Source organism: Calypte anna, chromosome 5, assembly GCF_003957555.1.
Source record: "Calypte anna isolate BGI_N300 chromosome 5, bCalAnn1_v1.p, whole genome shotgun sequence".
NCBI lineage: Eukaryota > Metazoa > Chordata > Aves > Apodiformes > Trochilidae > Calypte > Calypte anna.
In genome coordinates this window covers 6,681,338-6,700,821 of record NC_044250.1, presented here as the reverse complement: position 1 = coordinate 6,700,821, position 19,484 = coordinate 6,681,338, and the positions used below count along the sequence as shown (strand labels likewise).

The window sequence follows — 19,484 nt, the reverse complement described above, 5'->3', positions numbered from 1 at the left end:
CTATAAACTTAAATAAGAACAAAAGAATAGCCAATATTGCAACTGTTTGTTGTTGTTAATTACATAAAAAAATCAACAGGAGATATTTTCCCATACAAGTTTTATTGCTTTTTTTTTGTGTTGGAATTTAGAATATTTATCTTTTTAAAACCAATTCCATACATTTTGGACACAAAACTTGTCAAAGTTTTGAGTGAATTTCATCGCTAGTGACGTGACTAGGTAAAAAAAAATATTTAGGTTTCTGAGAGACGGAGGAGACTGTTTTTCACTTGATTCAGATTTTGTTTCCAGGTGTTTAGAGTGTCATACAATTGCTGCCATTGCTGCTTCCCAAAAGTCCGATGCGTGCTGTGACTAAAGAAATAGAACAAAATTAGAACATGATTATTAGATGTCATGCTCACCTAATAATTCTCCTATAGCATTACTTTACTCTCACAAGTGAATGGGAAAATGTTTATTTTCTATATACAGGGCTGCACCTTACTAGTTAGAGAATTCTGTAGCCTTCCCAAATATTTAATGCAACAGTCATTAGTATTCTTGTCACCATTAGGTCATTAAATGAAATGTGCTGGAAAATAGGACTCTTTCATTAAATAAGCTAATCACATTCAGTGTGAGCTTTAATAAAATTATGATAAATAGCAACTATTTAACTACCAGCAACTGATGGGAACAATACCTTGCTTCTAGTTAAAATATTCTACAAATGTAGGTAAAATAATTAGAAAACACAAAGTTCTGCAAAATGCTGTTGAAGAATAAAGTCTTACCTGACAACTACTTTCCTCTGTGTCTGATCTATTTTGCAGTACACCATCTTTGTCTTTACAGCTGCAAAAAACCACAATGCTGTTTTGAGCAACATTTTCCAGACACTGCAAAGGTATTTAACTGCATCAAAACTGTTCAAAATTAGACCAATACAAACAGAAAAACACAGCAGTTGACTTAATATAAATTTGCTGCTGGTTTTAACAGTCTAGTAAGCAGAAAAGCAAAATGATGTAACAAGATGAAGGTCATGCATGAATCCTATTGTTTGGTGCTAGTCTATTAAAGCAATATCCTGTGCAGGTTTTATGAACTTCTCTCCCCTACAAACACATCCTGTTTTAATGACAGCAAACAAAACCAGATGACAAATTATACCTGCAAACAATTTATTAGTTCTATAAATAATTACATGAAATAGAGCTCCCATCACTGAAAAGAACAACACTATTTAAAAGACAACAGTTAGGCATGTATTAAAGCATGAAGTTTTGCAGCTGTATCTTGCAACAGACACTAAAAATGAATGTTTCTGAATATTTAACATTAGCTTGGAAGACAAGAGAAGCCACTGTTCATTAGCATTGTGTAAATATGGAACTACAGTTCTTACCATCAATAACAAATGCTTCTACATCATCTGCTCCAATCTGAAGTTCCTGTTGCATTGTATCAAAGGATATTTCTTTATTCTCTACAGCCATTCCCATGAAGGTAAGTAGCCTCATTTTTGCCATATTGTGTTCGTGCAACAAGCCTGTGTAGAAGTTTTAATAGTTTATGGATCTGAATTATAATTCAATAATTCATTTTTATGGGATTTCTACCATATATGCTTCCAATAATTTTAATTCCCATCAAGATAATATTCCACCTGTACTTATCAACATTTTTTGAAGCAAAACATTAATTCTTGCATCTTTCCTTGTGTTTTGCTTAAATAGGTAGTTAAGGTGCCTATAGGTACTTCATCAAGACTCAGTCATTGTCAATGAAATGTAATAAATATCTACAAAAATGCATTTTTTTTAAACTGTAAAAACAGCACCTTAACAGAATGTTAGGTGGTAAGGGTCCAAGTGAATTTGCAGTCACATCATCTGGAAGAACAGCAATGCAACAACAAATGTAAAACACCTCACTGGTAACATCAAAACCTTCTTACAGCATCACTGCTCATTCATAAGCCTCTCTCTCTAATGGTTTGGCAACATAACATTTTGTGCCAGAAGAATGCACTTAATTAACTTCACACTACAGCAAAAAAAAAAAAAATCATGAGTAAGAGGTGTGCTTATAGCATTCAGTGTGGCAAAATGTGTTCAAGAACAAAGTTGGGTTAAACCTTCCACATGGTTGTATAAATGGCAACACCAGGCCCTAATCCAAGGGCTTGCACATCTAAATCCAAGACTCTTTTCCTGAAAAGCAGTCTAGATCAGCAAAGTTAAGACATTCAGGTGAAGGAATCAAAGCATTTCTTAATCCAAGTTCCCTGAGGTACCAACTAAGATTCAGAGGAAGTTTCTTTAAAATGAATGTCAATCATTTTGTCTGGGAATTCCATTATAAACATCTGCATTGCTTCAGTAAATATTTAAGTTTGGAATTTATAACATCCACACACTAATAGGAAAGCACATGAGTGCAGGACACCATGTTGTGTTAATTAGCTATAATTATGATGCAGGTTCACTATTTGGCACCAATTCAACAAAAATGTGATCAACATAATTCATAGGAATGAGGAGCACCCCCAACTATACCTAACTGGGTTTAATGGAATTCTACAAGCATCAAAAAATCAATTAGCACACATTAACCCTAATTAACAAATGCAAATTAGATGCTGATTAACTTTCTGCAAAAGGCTGCTGGTAATACCAGATTGAATGTGGACATGTTAGGGCGACTCAGTTGACACAGATAATGCTACTCCTGGCCTGAATTGTCAGCATTAATAAAGCAACAAATTGTAACAAACTGATGCCACCTGTAGGAGCCATCACTGAACAGCTTTCACAGAATAATTTTAATTGGTCCTGATCCAGGAAAGGTTTGAACTAAAGTTGATGCTGTAGTGTCACTGAAAACCTATTATTAATATCCTTTCTTTTAAAGACCAGTATCTTAGCAAGTTATTAAAAAAAAATCATGATCTTTAAAGCGTGTTTTGTAAATGTATCTATTTTTTTGGAACAGATCACAGATGTTCTGAAGAATTTTTGAATGCCTCATCTAATAACTGTCTTGTTTTCTATACCAAACTGCCCTTGCTTTTCAAAGGCATGGCTGAAACACTCAGACCAAGTTACTAACATTCCAGTCTGCACTGCCTCAGACTCTCTACCTTGCCCACTGCTCAAAGACATTCAGCATTTGAGTACACCATAAAGCAGGTGAGAAATCAAGATAAATAGTAGTAATTAAAGTCTTTTAAAATAGTTACAAAGATTTAAGGATTTCACTAGGATTATGTGATACCTAGATACCCTGAAAATGCATACGCTCTGTCCTCATAGAAATAAACAGACAGGGAAGCAAAATGAAAGAAAAAATGACTCCTGTATATTACACACTTCCATCTAACAAACTCGTGCAATTCACCTTCATTTTCAGCAAATGCTTCTGTGGACAAAAATCTCAACAGATAACCCATTTTGATATATAAAAATATGTATACTACAGAACTACAAAACTCACCTTCCCCTAAGAAAGTATTCTACACAACCAATATTGAAAAATAAATATGACAGAAAGTATGCTTATCCTATATACATAGACTACCAAAAACTTCCTGCTACATATGTCCACAAAAAAATATCTTGATATTTCCATCATTTTAATATCCAGAGTACCAGCATTTTAAAGCTTTGGGGATAATTATTCTCAGTTATACCACACTCCATTAAACAAAATAATGCAGGTGTAAAAGGTTGCACCAAACTCTGCTTTAGTGAAAGTATGCCTTTCCTCCTATGCATTCAGCTAGTCCTCAAGTGTCATTTCAAAATCAAAGTTATAAAAAAAAATAATCTGATTTTTATGGAAACATTTATTCATTACCAATATGTCAAAACCTTAATGTAGTAATAAAAAAATCTGCATCATTGAGCAATTTCTGCATTGTCACTGACCCCTGTCCTAAAAAGCTGGAATATAAAAAACGTCATTTTAATTCATGCAATAGCTTATGAACCAGTGCTCCTTTGAAACAGTCAATTACACATCAATGGGGGAGTGTCAAAGTGTTAATTACTACTCCTTTTTTCCACAGTGTGTAAATAAAGAGGGTGCTGACATTAACATTCCATCACATTGCTTCATGTGATGAAACAAATTAACTGGGACAGACTGGCTTGCTAGGTCTAATGCATCAGCACACACAAACACACACACAATTCACATGTTTTACTGTTCAGAATAATTTGCTGCTATAAAGTTATTGATCACAGAAAATCACAGGATCACAAATAAATTGCAGATTTGCATAAGCTGCTGGCATACTCAGGACAGTTGTGATCTCTGGCCCAGCCTGAAGTTCCATTGCATTAAAACCTCCCTCTTAAAAAGGAGAAGTGGGGAAAAATACAGTTCTCCTCTAAACCTGTAGAACAGCTTAAACCTAGTAAACCAAACTGCAGTTAGATGGTCTGTTATGATCTAATAAGTCTACAAACTCAATCCATTCTTTACAATGCCTACTAAATTTCCTTGGCTTCAACATATGGGTTCAAACAGAGACACTTTGCAGCTTCCATACTTTCTTCCACGTAAACAGAAATATAACAATCTGAAAACTTACCAAGGGAGTCAATGAAGTCTTTGTTGTTCTGATAAAACTTGACATAAGATGCTAATTTAGCACTTACAAAAATTGTCAAAAGCTAGAAGATGGAAAACAAATACAGAAACAGTTTAAATATTATCTACGTTTCCCTCCCTGAAGACTGGACACATAAATATATATAAATATATAACTGCTGGTATTGAACAGAAAAATAAACTGTTCAGATGTAAAAGTCTGTCTTGCATGAATAGTTGAAGACAACCTCTGCTGAGCTTAGAACCTTTGCTCAGACTTAACAGGCAGTTTTGCTACAGAATTCCAGTGAGTGCAGGTTTGTAACTTTTGAGTTTCTGAAACTTCTGAAGCAAAACATTTCATGTGTATTGTTTACTTTTTTTTAATTCTAAAAGCTTTAAGAGAAACAGTGCACTGCAGCTCAGTATTACTGGCACAGATAACTATTCTAATGAATTTTGAAAGACACTAATAAGGCATTTTACAGATATCAAACCATCTTGCTAAAAATAAAGTTACTTACATCATGAATAAGTTCTCCTTCCAAAAATTTGACTGGTTTTAAGGCAAGAAGATGATCAAAAAGAAAGGTATTTGGATCCTTCAATGCTCGTACAATACATCTGATTGGAAAAGAAAAATTCTTGGTTTTAAAGCAATCCACATTTTTATAAGTGCAACTCAATTTGTTGTTCTCTCTAGGAAACACACAAAGATTTTCAACTGTTCTTAAATATAAAACATGTCATGTTGCAATTTTAACCTTCATTTTGCAGATGGAAAAAACAAGAAACAGAAAGCATTAAGTGATTTGCCCAGAATCACAAATGAAATTTGCCAGGTGGTATGAGGACAGATCACCCTGCCAGTTCCATCTATGCATTTATTTCCAGCTAAACCTTCATTCCCCGATGTAAATTTACTGTCCTCCTAAAGTTTCATAGAAATTCATAGAAAGTTGTTAGGAAGATTAATTACACTTGAATGTGTGACACAAAACAGAGAAAATCACAGCACCAAACACTGGAAGCCCTATGATTTATCACTTACAGCTCCAGATTATAAACAGACCTAAAGTGTTTCTAGAACTCTAGATGAAAGCTTTTGTTCAGCAGCACATTAGAAGACTTTGTGCTACACTGACAGCCTGGACCACAACCCTGCCACATAGCATACACCCAGAGGAACCAAAGGGCTGCACAGACACAGCAAGATGATAAACCTTAGGCAGAGGTACATCTGTTCCTTCAGATGTAAAAGACCTCAGATTGCTGTAGGGTAGTCAATGAAGTTTTCATTTATACAAAGACACTTTTAATTTTCAAAATGAGTCATCCATGCCCAAGTATAAACAACTCCCTTGACAGCTGCTGGTTGTACACACCCGGCAGAACTACCTGGCTTATTAAAAATAATGTCTAAGGAGCATAATGATAGGTAGAGCGTTAAAGTACAAGCTTTTACTCATTTTGGCCAGTGGGTTAAAAATCTGTTTTAAAAATCTATTTAAAATCAATTTACTCCTGGTGTGTCCAACACAAACATATTTCTGTGCAGTTCACATCCTAAGTATTCGCTTACAGAGAAGAGAGCAAGAATTTCTTTTTTTCAACAGAAAGTGGTATTTGAAAAGAACACTCAGAAGTTAGAGGATTGAAAAATCAGCAAGTACAAAATCTGAAATAAAGAATGCCAATTCAAATTTTAGTTGCACAGCTGGTGTAAACAACATCCTTACTGGAGGCTCTCTCAGCAGTGACACCTGTGCACTTGCAGAGTGGACTTCACCTGACCCTGCCTGGCAACAACCTACCACAGGCTGCCCAGATAAGCCCTTAATCAAGCCAGCCATGCTACAGAAAAAAGGCTCTGCCAGGGCCCCTGCCTCCCAGGCCATTTGATATTTTTAATAGTAAGTTGGTCAACGTAATTTAGCAATTGAGAAAAAGGTACTTTTAAGGAGATGAGGAAGTCAGTATTACCTGTGAGCATCGGCTCTAGCCTGAGAAGCATTGTCCTCTGTGTAACTTCCCAGTAGTTCCACCATTACTTTTGCTGCAGTGTCACTGTAGAAGGAAAAATAAAGTTACCTCAGGACTGCTGAAAAAATACTTCAAACAAGCTTAAATATTTAAATAATTCCACTGTGATGTTATAGGTCATATTAAATTACACTTGAAAGAGATGTAGATGATCCATTTTAATTCCAATGCGGAGAACAAATTAACTAGATGTATTCTTTCAATTCTTGTTCTACAGAATGTTTATCTTCACCCTTCATTTCATTCTCTTAAACTGATAAATTACTTGGTGGTTATGGAAAAAGCTTTCTGAGCTAAGAACAGCTTTATATGGTTCACTAGAATACTCCTCTTATGCACATCTGGATTTAATCATTGCAGAATAAGTAGTGCTGCAAAGTTTATTTCAAATGTAAAATGGCATATCTTAAAGGATATTTATGGTCAGGAAAGTGACTGTATAAGAAGCTGTCCTTTCTTCCTTCAGATTTTCTCTTCAGTATTCAGTGAGTATTCTGCTCGTTTTACTGACAGAGTTAAGCAGCCAGCAATTAGCTTGGCTTAGGCTGCTGAAGCAAGCAGCTTCCAACACTGCTTTGACAGACAGCTTGTAGAAAAACAAAACAAAAACTGAATAAACCCACTGCCTTGTCTGTTTTGTAAACAACATCTCATCAATGTTACTGACAGTTACAATGTTACCCTTACTTTGTCATTTTAAGATTTTATTTTCATGTAGCAGTTCTTGCCACCAGTGAGGCCAGCAGCTGCTGAAGCTTTTTACAAAATTTTCAGAAAAACCCATACACATTGAATATGCTGTATATACAGAAAAATACATTTCCCATTTCTCATGCAATCTTGCTAACTATTAAAACAGAAGGCTGTGACAGTTCTTCCATACACAGAATACATTTTGCTGATGCCATCTTACTACTTCCTTTGGACGGGATAGATCTGAGTCTAGAGAGCACAACCACACCTTGATGAGAGGGATGTGCTTTGCAGAAATCTGCCACGTATACAGAGACTGGCAGCTAATTTTCTGAGTTACTTTCTCAGTGGATAGGAGGAAGGCTGGACAGTACTCTCCAGAGTACAGAGAGTTATAGTGTAAAGCTAAGCTCTTCCTTCCAAGTATCTCAATTGCAGACACAGCAAATTTTCCCATGTTGTCTGATAGACCTCCAACATTTCCTTAAAAAAAAGAACTGTTCAAGAATCAAGTTTCAATTTGCTTTTATGATTTAAGTTAATATCATAACTTGTACAGAGAAGGAACAAATCAACATTCCCAGTACATACTGTGCTGTGACATGGGTTTAACCCACACAGCAGCACAGGTCTGAATGGACACTGACCTCCTGCAAAGCTTAACTACAACTCTTAAACAAGCCATACCAGCCACCTGTTTCCCAGCTACCAACACCATTTTCTCTTCAGTTGACCACGGGAAAGATAAAAATCCCTCTTTAAAGGGATCAAGATGATTTTGATAACCAGACAGAAGAAAGTTCAACCAGAAAGTTACTGGAAAAGACTCAATAAAATAAGCTTTCACTTATTGCTGCAGAAAAGGGAACACAACACAGAACATCTGCATGATCCTCTTTTCATGAGCTAACAATCTGTTCACTACCAAGTTATCCGCTGGGGACAGTCTATTAGCTATGGAAACCATCTCTTCTGCTGTGCTGAGTGAAGTTAAACATAAAAAACAACTAAAAAATTAAACTGAATTGTTTTCAACAATGTATGCTTTTCCCTTCAGTATAAATCAACACAGTAAGTGAGGTATGATTTTTATTACTGATTTTTCAGTTGCTTCTTATCTTCCCATACTGCTAGATAGGGCAACATTCCTGAGTGCTAACACTGGAATGCTCCTGAGAGTTTCCCATACTTATTGCAAATACTGCCCACTGATCCAGGAGACTGAGCCAGGTCAAAGGTGCTGGGGTCACTTCTTGTTTTTTTTTTTTTTGGAGACATGTGTAAGTGCTCTGAAAAATTGCTTTGCTCGGTGCAAAGCTTGCAGATGGTAAAGACACTGAGTGTAGCAGTAATATATTACAGGGTTTGTCAAAGTTTTTAATGCCTAACTTTAAAATATCACTGAAAACTACTTGGTCACTGCATTACTGGTAGTGCTGGAAACAAGAATTAAAAGTATAATACACAGATTTGATAACAAGACTAGCTAAAAATATTTAGCTATTAAGTATGGGAATTAAGCTAGTTAAACCTTCTTAATAAATCAATACGATGAGAAGTCTTTAAAAGGAGATTATGCAGTATCAGTGTAATACTTCTGAAACAAAATAAGCACTAAGCCATGCTTAAGATTTGTGATTAACCTTTCTGAAATTGTTTTCACCAAATCTGCCATACAGTACTATCAATGCAGAAGCATTTTAATGTTACTAACAGGAATTCCCAATCATGTTGTAGCTCACAGTGTAACTACTCTGCAAGTATTAGACATCCCTAAACTGAGGTTAGTTTAAAATGATCCTGTGTGCTGGTGCAGCATTTCCAGGCTACAATTTCACCAGGCCAGAATAAGCTAACTCTCCTGCCAGAAAATAACTCTCCTCCTCCTATGACAGCTCCATACCTGCCTTTTTTTACCCCTGGCAAGGTCACCTCCCCACTCCAATTCACTCTGCAGCTGCAAGCAATGCAAATACCCCCATGTACTGGTAGCTGAGGGGACAGGACAGGGACAGGGGGGGTAAGGACAGAATGTGCAAGTGCAGTTCTATTATCAGTCCTTAGCCAGCAGTGTAGAGGTCCTGATGAAAGTGAAAACAACTTAGAAAACAAACTCTAAAGAGAGTGCAAGGGAAGGGCAGGATGAAAGCAACAAACACCACACACACATCCCAGACCATAGCAGGGACAGGTTAGATAGGGTTGAAACTGTTGTGGAACTACAGGCTGAAACCACCTCTGGATTGCAGCCCATCTCTACAGCCCTGGCCAACACACATTATCATATCTGCAAGATAAACTGCTGACAGCTCTCAGTTAAGACTTACATTAATTTACAAGCACGATACACACAGGATTACTTTACATGCCAGAAGACACTGGTCTGCCAAGTTTATTAGATCAAAGATGCTCCTTATGATCCAGGATAATAATTTTAAATGGCCAAGCAGGTATTCTGTGGATATTAATTTCCATGACTAGTGGAAAGCTCTGTCCTAATGGTAATGTTTACATAAAAGACTGAATCTGTTAACTCTGATTGATAAGCCTCCCAACATCATTAACTAAGAGATAGCACTACCATGCACTAAAATGTCAAAAGTGCAATTAAATAATAAACTTGGCATAATGCTACAATGCTCAAAGATTAATATTCATAGAAAGAAATTGTTTTATTTTGGGAGCCTGTGGTTCACTGCTAACTTTAATATTCTTGGAAACACTTGTTTAATGCAAGAGTGCTTAAAGACAAGAAAAAGCCCCATGTACAATTGGATTGAGTTATTAGTACAGATTAATTTTAAAAGTGCTCTGAGAAACACTTTTCCTATTGTCCTATACTTGAACTGACACCTACAGATTTTATAATACCTCAACTTAAAATCCAGTCATCTGGCATCTAATAATTGTCTTTTATACCTTTTTTTGCAGTCTACCAGGACATCATACAGCAGTCTCAAAAGGGTATGCTTTTTCTCTGTGCTGAGATTCCAGTCAGAAATCCATTTTCGGACCTAAATAGAACAGAAGTGAAAAAGGCACATTGAGGAAAAAGCTAGAAGCAAACCAGAAGTATTTCTCATTTTCTCTTGAGCAGAAAAGGATTGAGAATATATTACACAGAGATTTCTCCTCTGCGTCCCCTGACTCTCATGCTTTCCATCCGGAGCTTGGAATTTTTCTCATGAGAAGCCAAAAGTCTGTGCTCTCCACATCACATCCTAAGTAAGGATGAGTAATTCCAATACGCTGATTTCAAGGCAAGGGACAGGAACCTGATGCCTTGTTCCTGAGCAAAGCCTTTCACTTCCATTACTATTGCAGGAAACAGACACATCTAACAACCTGCAGCACCAGAAACAGCAAATAAACAGCAACTTGATTTGGATTCTGCAGACAGACCTTTACAGGATGACAAACTAAGTATCTGTCAATTTAGTGACAGTGAAAGATGGTCTGTATCAACTCTGAATAATTTTTAATGAGATGCAAGATGGTTAATACCAAGGCTGTAACTTGGAGCAACACATTAATTACCTGATCTAGTTCAGTTGGAATGTACTGGATGGCACCACAGGACGAGGCCACTTTCAGAAGGCTGCAGTACACAGTATACCTCACAGGAGTATTCTTATCCATTCCATGGAAGAGATTGCTCAGTCTAAACCGCAATGAAAAACTGAGTTAAAGAGGCTTCAAAAAACTTAAACAGAGCACACAGAAGTGTTTCTATTCAGACGTATGTTAGCACAAACAAAGCACCTGGTGACACCTTACATCTGTGATGAAGTGCAAGGGCTTCCAGTTTTCCAAGTTTTCAACAGAAACAGAAAACTCTGTGTTTAATGTTTATTCTGCAATACTCCAGCAAAGAAAGTATATTTCATGACAAGGAAAAAGAAGGTAAAAAAAGAGTGCTGCCTGCAACAGAGAAAAGCATGGCAGACACTCTATACACTTTTGATTTAAAGACATACAACTGGAAGATACCACTGCCTCACTTTCCTCTGCACAATACTTACAGCTGCAATCTAAGAGATGGGCGCTCTCCTTCCCGAAACTTTACTAACTTCTCACACAAGTTTTCAATCAGTGCTTCCTGTTTGTCAGGTTCCAGGATAAGAAGCAAGGAGACTACACTGTTCATCACACTCTCAACATCTGCAGAACACAAAACATGCAGCTGTTTAAATCTGCAAGCAGCAATCATCATTACCCATCTACTGCTGGAGAGTTACTTTTGCTGTGAATGATTATTTGGCATCATTAACAACTGCTAAAGAGAAAAAAAGCCAACATACCCAATCTGTGTATTTATCAGAAAGTACAAGATTTGGCCCATGTGGTCTTTCACCAACACAGCTTCTGTACCACAGCCAGTAACTGACAGTAAGTCTTGATTTTTACTTTTCTTTTGGTTTGTTTTTTTTACTTTTTTTTTTTTCCCCAGGAGAAAACCTGTTTTCTCTACCAGTCACTATGCCCTCATAAGATGCCCAGTCTAGCTCAATCTCTGACTTCTTCAAAGGGCACTGGATGTCTGGAGAAGGGTGGGGTAGAGTGCATGCGAATTTTACATGGCAGTGATGGAAACAAGCACCTCCAGTTTTATGAAGATGTGTTTGTTAACACACACATCATGCTCAGGGCTCTGAATTCTGCCAACTGTCCCTGTCTGAAAGTACTGATGGTGATTTGTTTAACAAAACCAACACGACTTCAAAGCTGCAAACCTTTGTCATCCTCTTTCAGGCACACATCACAGACTTCAATAATCTGTGCCAGGTCCACATGGAGCCCGCCTTCAGCATTTTCTTCAGAGATTTCTGCTCCTTTGGATTTCAGGTAAGCTCGAAGTTCTGCAGCCTTAAACAAAACCAGACAACACACTGAACACAACAGTTGTTTTGTGAACAGCCAAGTCAAAGTAACTAAATTTCTTACAGGTTTTTGTTCTGCAACCACTACTCTGCCCCTGCCACGTGCTCACACTTTGTCACTTCTCTCCACCTCCCTGTACTACCTGTCCCCCACTGCACAACCCACACACCCACCTGCATGCGCCATGGCTGGTTTGTCAACAACTGAACACACAACTGTTCAGCTCTCTCACAGGGTGAACGTGTCATTTACAACTGGTTAGAGGGCAGCAGGCCTAGCAAGCTTTCGTGACAAAGATGCTTTCTTCTATTTGTTACCTTTTACTTCCTTTGAAAACTTCAGGCAAAGCAATAAAACCATTTAGTTGCTTCTCCCCCAGAAAAGAAAAAGGGTATAAACACTTCAGAGAAAGACAGAAACTTCAGAAGACAGAACTTACAGTCTCCATGCAAGTGAACGACAGTTCCCAACATAAAGCTACGAACTGCCTTACCTTGTTAGGATTTAAACCTCTCCCCATAAAATACTTTTCTACCAGTGCCAGGCCCATGCATTAACTTCAAAACCCAGTTTCAGCAGCAGGACCCTTTGGGGACAATCTCTTTGAGACCACACAGCTCCTGGCACAGGGGAGTTCTGCCCGGGATACTAATATCTCATCTGGTGCCACTGATATCAAGTTGGGCATCAGATCACCACGGTACCAACCCACACGGCTCAGTGCTCGGGACCCTTCACTGCAACAGAGCCACGTGCTGGGGATTTATGGGACCTTATATCAAATGGAAACCCGACTCACACAGCTCGTAGCTGTGTGTGTGTTTATTATAGATTTTCCACCTGTGTATACATAACGCCCCACTTAAAACACTGGGGGAACCACTAACCCTAAAATTCAAAGACAAAACCAAAGGAGCAGCTCAAAGTTCACAGTTTCCAGGCAAAAAGAATCCTGCAAACCAAGACAGGTAAGTACCCAGCCCACTCCAAACAGGTTTTCTCTCCTTAAAAAACCAATACAAAACAAAACTCAGAAGTGCTACTGAGGAGAAATGAGAACAAAACCCGAAGGAAGCGAATCCCTCTGAAGAGGAAAAGGGAACCACAGACTGATCTCCCGGTTTGCAGTTTCTTCACGCCCTGTTAAACCTCCTCAGGAAAAGCCTCTCAGAGGGAGCGGAGAGCCAGGACTCCCGTCAGGCGGTCAGACCCGACAGGCCCCCAGCTTCCCCCGAACCCAGCCTGACCCAGCACAACGCCGCGGCCCGCCCTGCCGCGCTTCCCTGCCCCGGCATCGCCGCTCAGAGGCCGGGACAGGGCCCCCTCGCTCTGCCGCCGACACCCGCCCATACCTCCCCCTCACCGAGCCCCGGCTGCCGACCTGATCCTCCTCCGTGATGTCGATAAAGGCCGGGACGCTCATGGCGGCCGAGGCTGCCGCTGCCGGTCCCACCACGCCGCCCGCACCGGAAAGGCAGAGCCGCTTCCGGCCCCGCGCGCCGCCCGCTTCCGCTTCACCGCCTCTCGGGGGCGGTGCAGGAGGCGGCCCCGGCGCTGAGGCGGCGAGAGGCGGGTCGGGCACCGGTCCCTTGCCCGGCTCCTTGCCCGGCTTTCTCCTGCCCGACTTTCTCTTGCCCCTCTCCGGCTCGGTGCCGCTCTCACCAGCGGAATCCTGTCAGGCCCAGCTACCCCCGCCGTGTCCGGGCCTGTACAGGAGGCGGCGGCCGCCTCTGCCGCCATTCGCAGGTGCGCTGCTGCCTGAGTGCCACGGGTGTGTCTGTCACGCAGGAAACTCTGAGGATGCTTTGTTCTCTCACCACGGAAAAGGGGTGTTTTCTGCCCTCACCTTCCCCCTCTTCAAAGTGTAAATGCTTTTTCCTGGGGGATTTCAGCTACCAGACCCGGTATGTCAGGAGTGAAACCTGCTCAGGGATAGGGCAGACTTCACTTGTCTGAATACAGCCTGAGCTCACTCCAGCTAAAAGTGGCAATGATTTGATTCTACCAGTATGTTGCATATTTTTTTTTTCAGATAAAGAGTAAGAAATTTCCAATTCAGCAGGTCTGGCACAATAACAAGAGCGTGGTTTGACTTTCCTGGTATTTCAAAAACTGAAAGTGAAGAAAAAAATTGTAGAAGGAAAGAAAACCACATGCAGACTTATTTCCCTCTGGCTTATGCTGAGTGCTCACTGGATAAGATAGGCTCAAACCCATTTGGGTTAGGTATTGTTAAAGACTTCTTAAATAAGAGTTGGAGAGGTTTGAGAGAAGGCTTTGTGGATGGCCCCTTAATGCTATATAACAGTAATGGCTAGAAAGTAATTCAGAGCTTTTAATATTCTAGAAGTCATTGAATACTTCGAGATAAATTTTGCTTCAGAAAAATACAATCTGACAACCTGTAACAGAGTTCAGAAGTGCCAGGCAAAGAGAGCTGAGATGATTACCCTGCCCATGAGAAAGCTGAGGCTGGTACTACTGTGCTGAGTTCTCTGTTGCTGACATCAGAACTTGTGAATCATTTTGATGGCACAGTGTTTTGTAAAGTCCTGTCCCTGATGTAAAATAACTAAATGAGATATGGTTCACCAGGACTGGAGGTAGTGTTTTATGCTTCAAGGGTTTAAATAAATAATCTGCGGTATGAAAAAGCTAATATTGATTTATTGGTGATACCACTGAGTGCCTTCCTGGTGCTGACACTGTGTAGCAAAAAGAGCTGTTGCTCTGCTGTCAATGTGCACTCATTTACCCCCCATTTTACAAATTAGGTTTTAGCAATAAATACAGAAACACAAAACGAGTCTTAACAGTGGTATTTAGTGTTTGAAGTGGTTTGTATTTAGAGATCATTTACACAAACATAAGCATTTTTAAGTGCAGATGCCTTTCTTCTAGTACTGCTTAGTACAGTCCAGCAGGACTGAGGGTAGCTTGGCATCTGCACAGATCTTTAGCAAACATTTCAGGAGCTGAGGTGCCACAAGCTGCCATGAGGCTCCTGCAGATCCCATTCTGTGCATGAAATTCCTCTGCAGATACCCCAGGGTGTATAAATGGCCCAAGTCACTCAGGGAATTGACCCCCAACCTCAGTGTCTATTTTTTGTTTAAGTAGTGCACCCAGATGGAGGTTTGCCATGTATTATTCTAAATATACAAAAATAAAATAACCATTGATCACACAGTGGGTAGACAGGACATGACTCTGAGGAGCTCTGCTGAAATATCCACATATGGTGAGTTGCATGGTACTTTATTTGTCCCAGGAGCATTGAGATGATAGATGATAGCTGGGGTTTGAACTTGTGCATCAGGAAGTCCTTTTGCATATCAGGGGGCAGTGCATGTTCTGTGAAACTACCAATGTAAAGAGGATGTACTGGAAGGATGGCTTCCAGGCAGCTGTTTACAGTCCTGTCTGCAGGTTGTGAACCCAGTTCAGAAGCAGGGCATGGATGGGGCCCTGAGGATGCTGCCCTAAAGCTGGGGAGCCTGGGCCAGTTGGTGCCCTGGAACAGGCAGCTTTGCAGGGTTGGGAGCAGCACCTTGGGGACAGGCCAGGAGCAGGAACATAAAGGTCACTGCAGTGTCAGAACTGGGAAATGTGTGTGTGTGTGTGTGTGTGTGTGTGTGTGTGTGTGTGCACAGGGAGACAAACATCCAGGTCAGTCTTGGCTGCTGAAGGGTAGAGATTAATTTTGGCTGGCACCCACTGTGAACTGTTTTGGTTTGTTTCTGCAGGCAAACCAAGGGAAAGAGAGAGAGAGCACCTAAGGAAGTGGTACTCTGTCCTGCATGCTTTGAAGATAGTGACTGAAGAAAACAAAGTTATTCAGGTGATGCATTTAAGAAAGCAATCTTTATGGAGGCAATAGCTCTTTGAAATTGTCAGCATTTGAAAATGAAGGGTTTAGGGTTGACTCTAAAGCCTTTTGTTAGAAGCTTTGTTGGAAAGGATTTTCATTATAGAAAAGAATTACAGCCTATGATGGCTGATGGCGTATTTTTCCCTTTTCAGATTTTTTTTCCTTTTTTAAATATTTTTTTTTTAATTTTTCCTTCTCTTTTTTAAACAGTTCTCTGTCTGTAGGGATCAGATAAAAGCTGAGCTGGCTCTTTGGAAGGGTGGGTAAGGAAAACTGCCTTCTAGGAAAACTATCTAATGACATCATTATAGAGCCCGTTCACTCTCGGTACGTTTTGTGCTGAGTGCCCTCTTGAGGTCTTTGTCTCACAATGACCTGGACGAATCCCAGGTAGCATGTCGGTAACCCAGCTGTTTGAGAGTCCTTCCTTTAAAGGCTTTCCTATTTTCTTTTTTCCTCCTTTGGGAGAGGTGTTCTAACCAGCCTAGGCTGGGGGAGCACATTCAGGTCAGCTGTTACTTTAAGTCTGAATTTCTAATGTAATTTGAGAAGAATGAAAAATAATTCAGAATTTAGTCCAAAATTGCAATCAGCAAAATTAGAGCTGTTTAATATGCAGGAGCTTTGATTTGCTTTATTGATGTATAGAAACGTGCTTCTTACTTATGTTTCTGTTTTGTTTTGTTTTGTTTTTTCCCCTAGTTCTGGCTGGGACTTAAGGGGAAGTGCTAAAGTACTCTTTGAGTCTCTTCTTGCAAGACATGCCAGACATACCAGGGGGAAGCCTCTTGTCCTTACTCTTCCAGCCAAGTTCTATAGTCAGAGGAACTCTGGATACCTTCAGTAAGTACAGTAGCTTTTGGGTGCTTCTGTGATTTTCTTTTAAACTGTAAATTCTCCACATTTGCCCATTTATTTTAATTCCCCCAGTTGTATCAGTGTAAAAAAGCATACCTGCAGTTATCCTGACCAGCATGTTATCTTCATTCAAAATATTTATTAATTATTCTGAATTTAAGAAGCAAAATTCTGTATTGCATTATTATTAATAATACTGGGTTCTGACACAGAGGATTTTGCCTTTCAAAAGTCTTTAGAAATATATTTTGTTTGGACTCCAAATACACTTATTTTTCTGCTCGTGTAGCAGGTGTTTTTCTTAACCATTTTTTTAGGAGAAATCTTAGGTTTAGAGGAAATGAGCACTTGATTATTTAAATTTCCTGAGATTAGAGGAAGAACACTTTGCCAAACAATGCCTCTTCACTTCAAAACCTCTCCCCATAAATTATGTTAGGAGATCTTATTAAAAGTCTGTAAAAATCTCCTATTAAAAATGGTTGATTGCAGTCCAGACCATCACAGCTTTTGTGCTTTCAGTGAAATACCACAGCTGTCGCAAAGAAATATATTGTGAGACAAAAGGTTTTGTTTCCTTAGTCATAAATTATTTTTGTGATATCTGAAGTAAGATAAAACTTTCACTTATGGTTGAGTGAAGGAAGATTCCAGTGATAACTTGTTCAAAAATCTATAAAAAGAATATAAGAATGTAGATCTAGATAGCAAATTAGAATCAGACTTCCTTTTTGTTTAAGGAAAGCAATTATTTCTGAAGTCAGTGAAGATTATAACCAGGGATAATAGCATAACTTTGCAAAGCACAGTGCCTTTATCTCAGTAGAACCTGAAGTTTAAGCTTTCAAGTCTGACCTTTGAGAACTACAGAATAGAAACCTGTGGGGTTGGCTAGTTTTTAAAACAAAGTTAAGCAATAGTGAGTAGTTTGTTGACTAATTATCAAACAAACAAAACCAGACTTTTTTAGATTTTAAAGAAGTATTAAAAAAATTTGCTTCAATCGTTTTGGTTTTCTTTTGGCAAATGAGTTCTCTGCTAAGAAACTGTGCAGAGGAAGAGGGGCTGAATACACTGAATAAACTGCAAAGTATTTGCTTTCATGACTGGATTCTAACTGTGTTCACCCAATCAAGAAATAGAAGTATATTCTACCTTTGACCTGTGTACGTGTGTGATGAAACTATAAAAATTAAACTATAAAAATACAGTTTATATACCTAAGATTATTTTCTGAAATCAGTTGCCAAATAATTTTACATTAAAAATAAGTTAGGGTATTCACCATTTGCTCATACATCATTGCTTTATGTATAAAGGTCAAATTTCTCAGTATAAGAAAGAAAGAAAGAAAGAAAGAAAGAAAGAAAGAAAGAAAGAAAGAAAGAAAGAAAGAAAGATAGATACAGGTACTAGAACTAAGCATTTGGGAGACATTTTGGGTTATGTATGGGAAAAACAATTTGCTTCTTCTAACTATTAACAGTTTTTATAACCAAGGCAATTCTCTCCCCTGTACCATCTCATGAGTTTAATGCAATTTGTTTATATATACATATATTTTTAAATCAGGAGTGTATAAAACAAAACTGCAAGATGGTTTTCTTCTGATGTGTAATTCAGAGAAATAGAGTACGCAGCCTTGATCCTTTAATAAGATCCATTACTATACCCCCTGCTTTTTTCTTTCTAAGTGATTTTTCTTATAAATCAAAATCCATCTTTGTAGTGCTCCTTTATAGCAACATGTGCTATGCATTCTTCAGGTCAAACTTGCTCAGAGTGGAAGAGCTATGATGATAAATATCTTTAGCATAAGGTCTAAAGCAAAATAATCAACCTTTGGGAATTATTTTCTTTGTGAGTATGAAGATTCATATTTTTCACATCCCAAATACTTGGGGCAAGGACAAGGTGGGTCACATATTAGTATTGGTGAGATCCAGGAGTTGCTGCACACCAATGGGATGAGGTGCTTTGGACACACAATTACCCAGACATTGCTGAAGGGTGTGTGAGGTGCTTTCAGGGTTGGGGAGAAGTATCTAAAAGCTCTGTAGTCCTCTGTACCCTGTTAAGATTCAGCTCTGTGTTCCCACTCATGCTGAATGGTCTTTTACAAGTAATCCCACTGATGTCAGTGAGACTTTTCTGTAATAAAATGCTGTCTGACAAGAATATGGGTATCAGACTCTGGCCCTGCTTATAGTAATTCCATTTTAATGAATACTTAAATGGAGTTGTTATTAAAAAAGTCTATTTCCTAATATTCAATAAATCAAAACTATAAACTCAGTTTGCCAGTTGTTGCCACTCCAGTCAAAGCCAGTTTCTCCTGTATTGAAAAGAAAAGTACATACTGTCTCCATTCAGGAGGGATTAATTGTACCACTTTTATCTGCTTCATAAGATTTATTTCTAATAATGAAGAGTAAGGAAAAATAGGGGACCTCTAAACATTTATTACTTTTATTACAGCACCACATATTCATGAGATGTTTCACAAACACAAAGCTTGCTTAACTGAAGAAGCTTGTTTCATGAATGAGCAGCT

General features: G+C 38.9%; 1 protein-coding gene across 1 annotated transcript; it reads right to left on the bottom strand.

Moving 5' to 3' along the window:
* Positions 1–83: 83 nt before the first annotated feature.
* Positions 84–13,706, bottom strand: EIF3M (eukaryotic translation initiation factor 3 subunit M). The gene is made up of 11 exons (XM_030451293.1): positions 13,583–13,706; positions 12,054–12,186; positions 11,343–11,481; positions 10,858–10,981; positions 10,240–10,334; positions 6,568–6,651; positions 5,109–5,208; positions 4,586–4,667; positions 1,394–1,537; positions 780–840; positions 84–357 (listed from the first exon to the last, which is right to left on the bottom strand). The coding sequence occupies exons 1-11, from the start codon at positions 13,622–13,624 to the stop codon at positions 237–239; spliced, it is 1,125 nt and encodes a 374-aa protein (XP_030307153.1). The 5' UTR covers positions 13,625–13,706; the 3' UTR covers positions 84–236.
* Between the last annotated feature and the right edge of the window lie 5,778 nt (positions 13,707–19,484).

Excerpts from the sequence above, each read along its gene's own strand:
- EIF3M (XM_030451293.1), bottom strand. The coding sequence starts at position 13,624 with ATGAGCGTCCCGGCCTTTATCGACATCACGGAGGAGGATCAG. Across the intron at positions 10,982-11,342 it reads CCATCTCTTAGATTGCAGCT|ACTGAGCAATCTCTTCCATG; the intron begins GTAAGTATTGTG and ends ATTGCGGTTTAG. Across the intron at positions 6,652-10,239 it reads CTGGTAGACTGCAAAAAAAG|TGACACTGCAGCAAAAGTAA; the intron begins GTATAAAAGACA and ends TTCCTTCTACAG.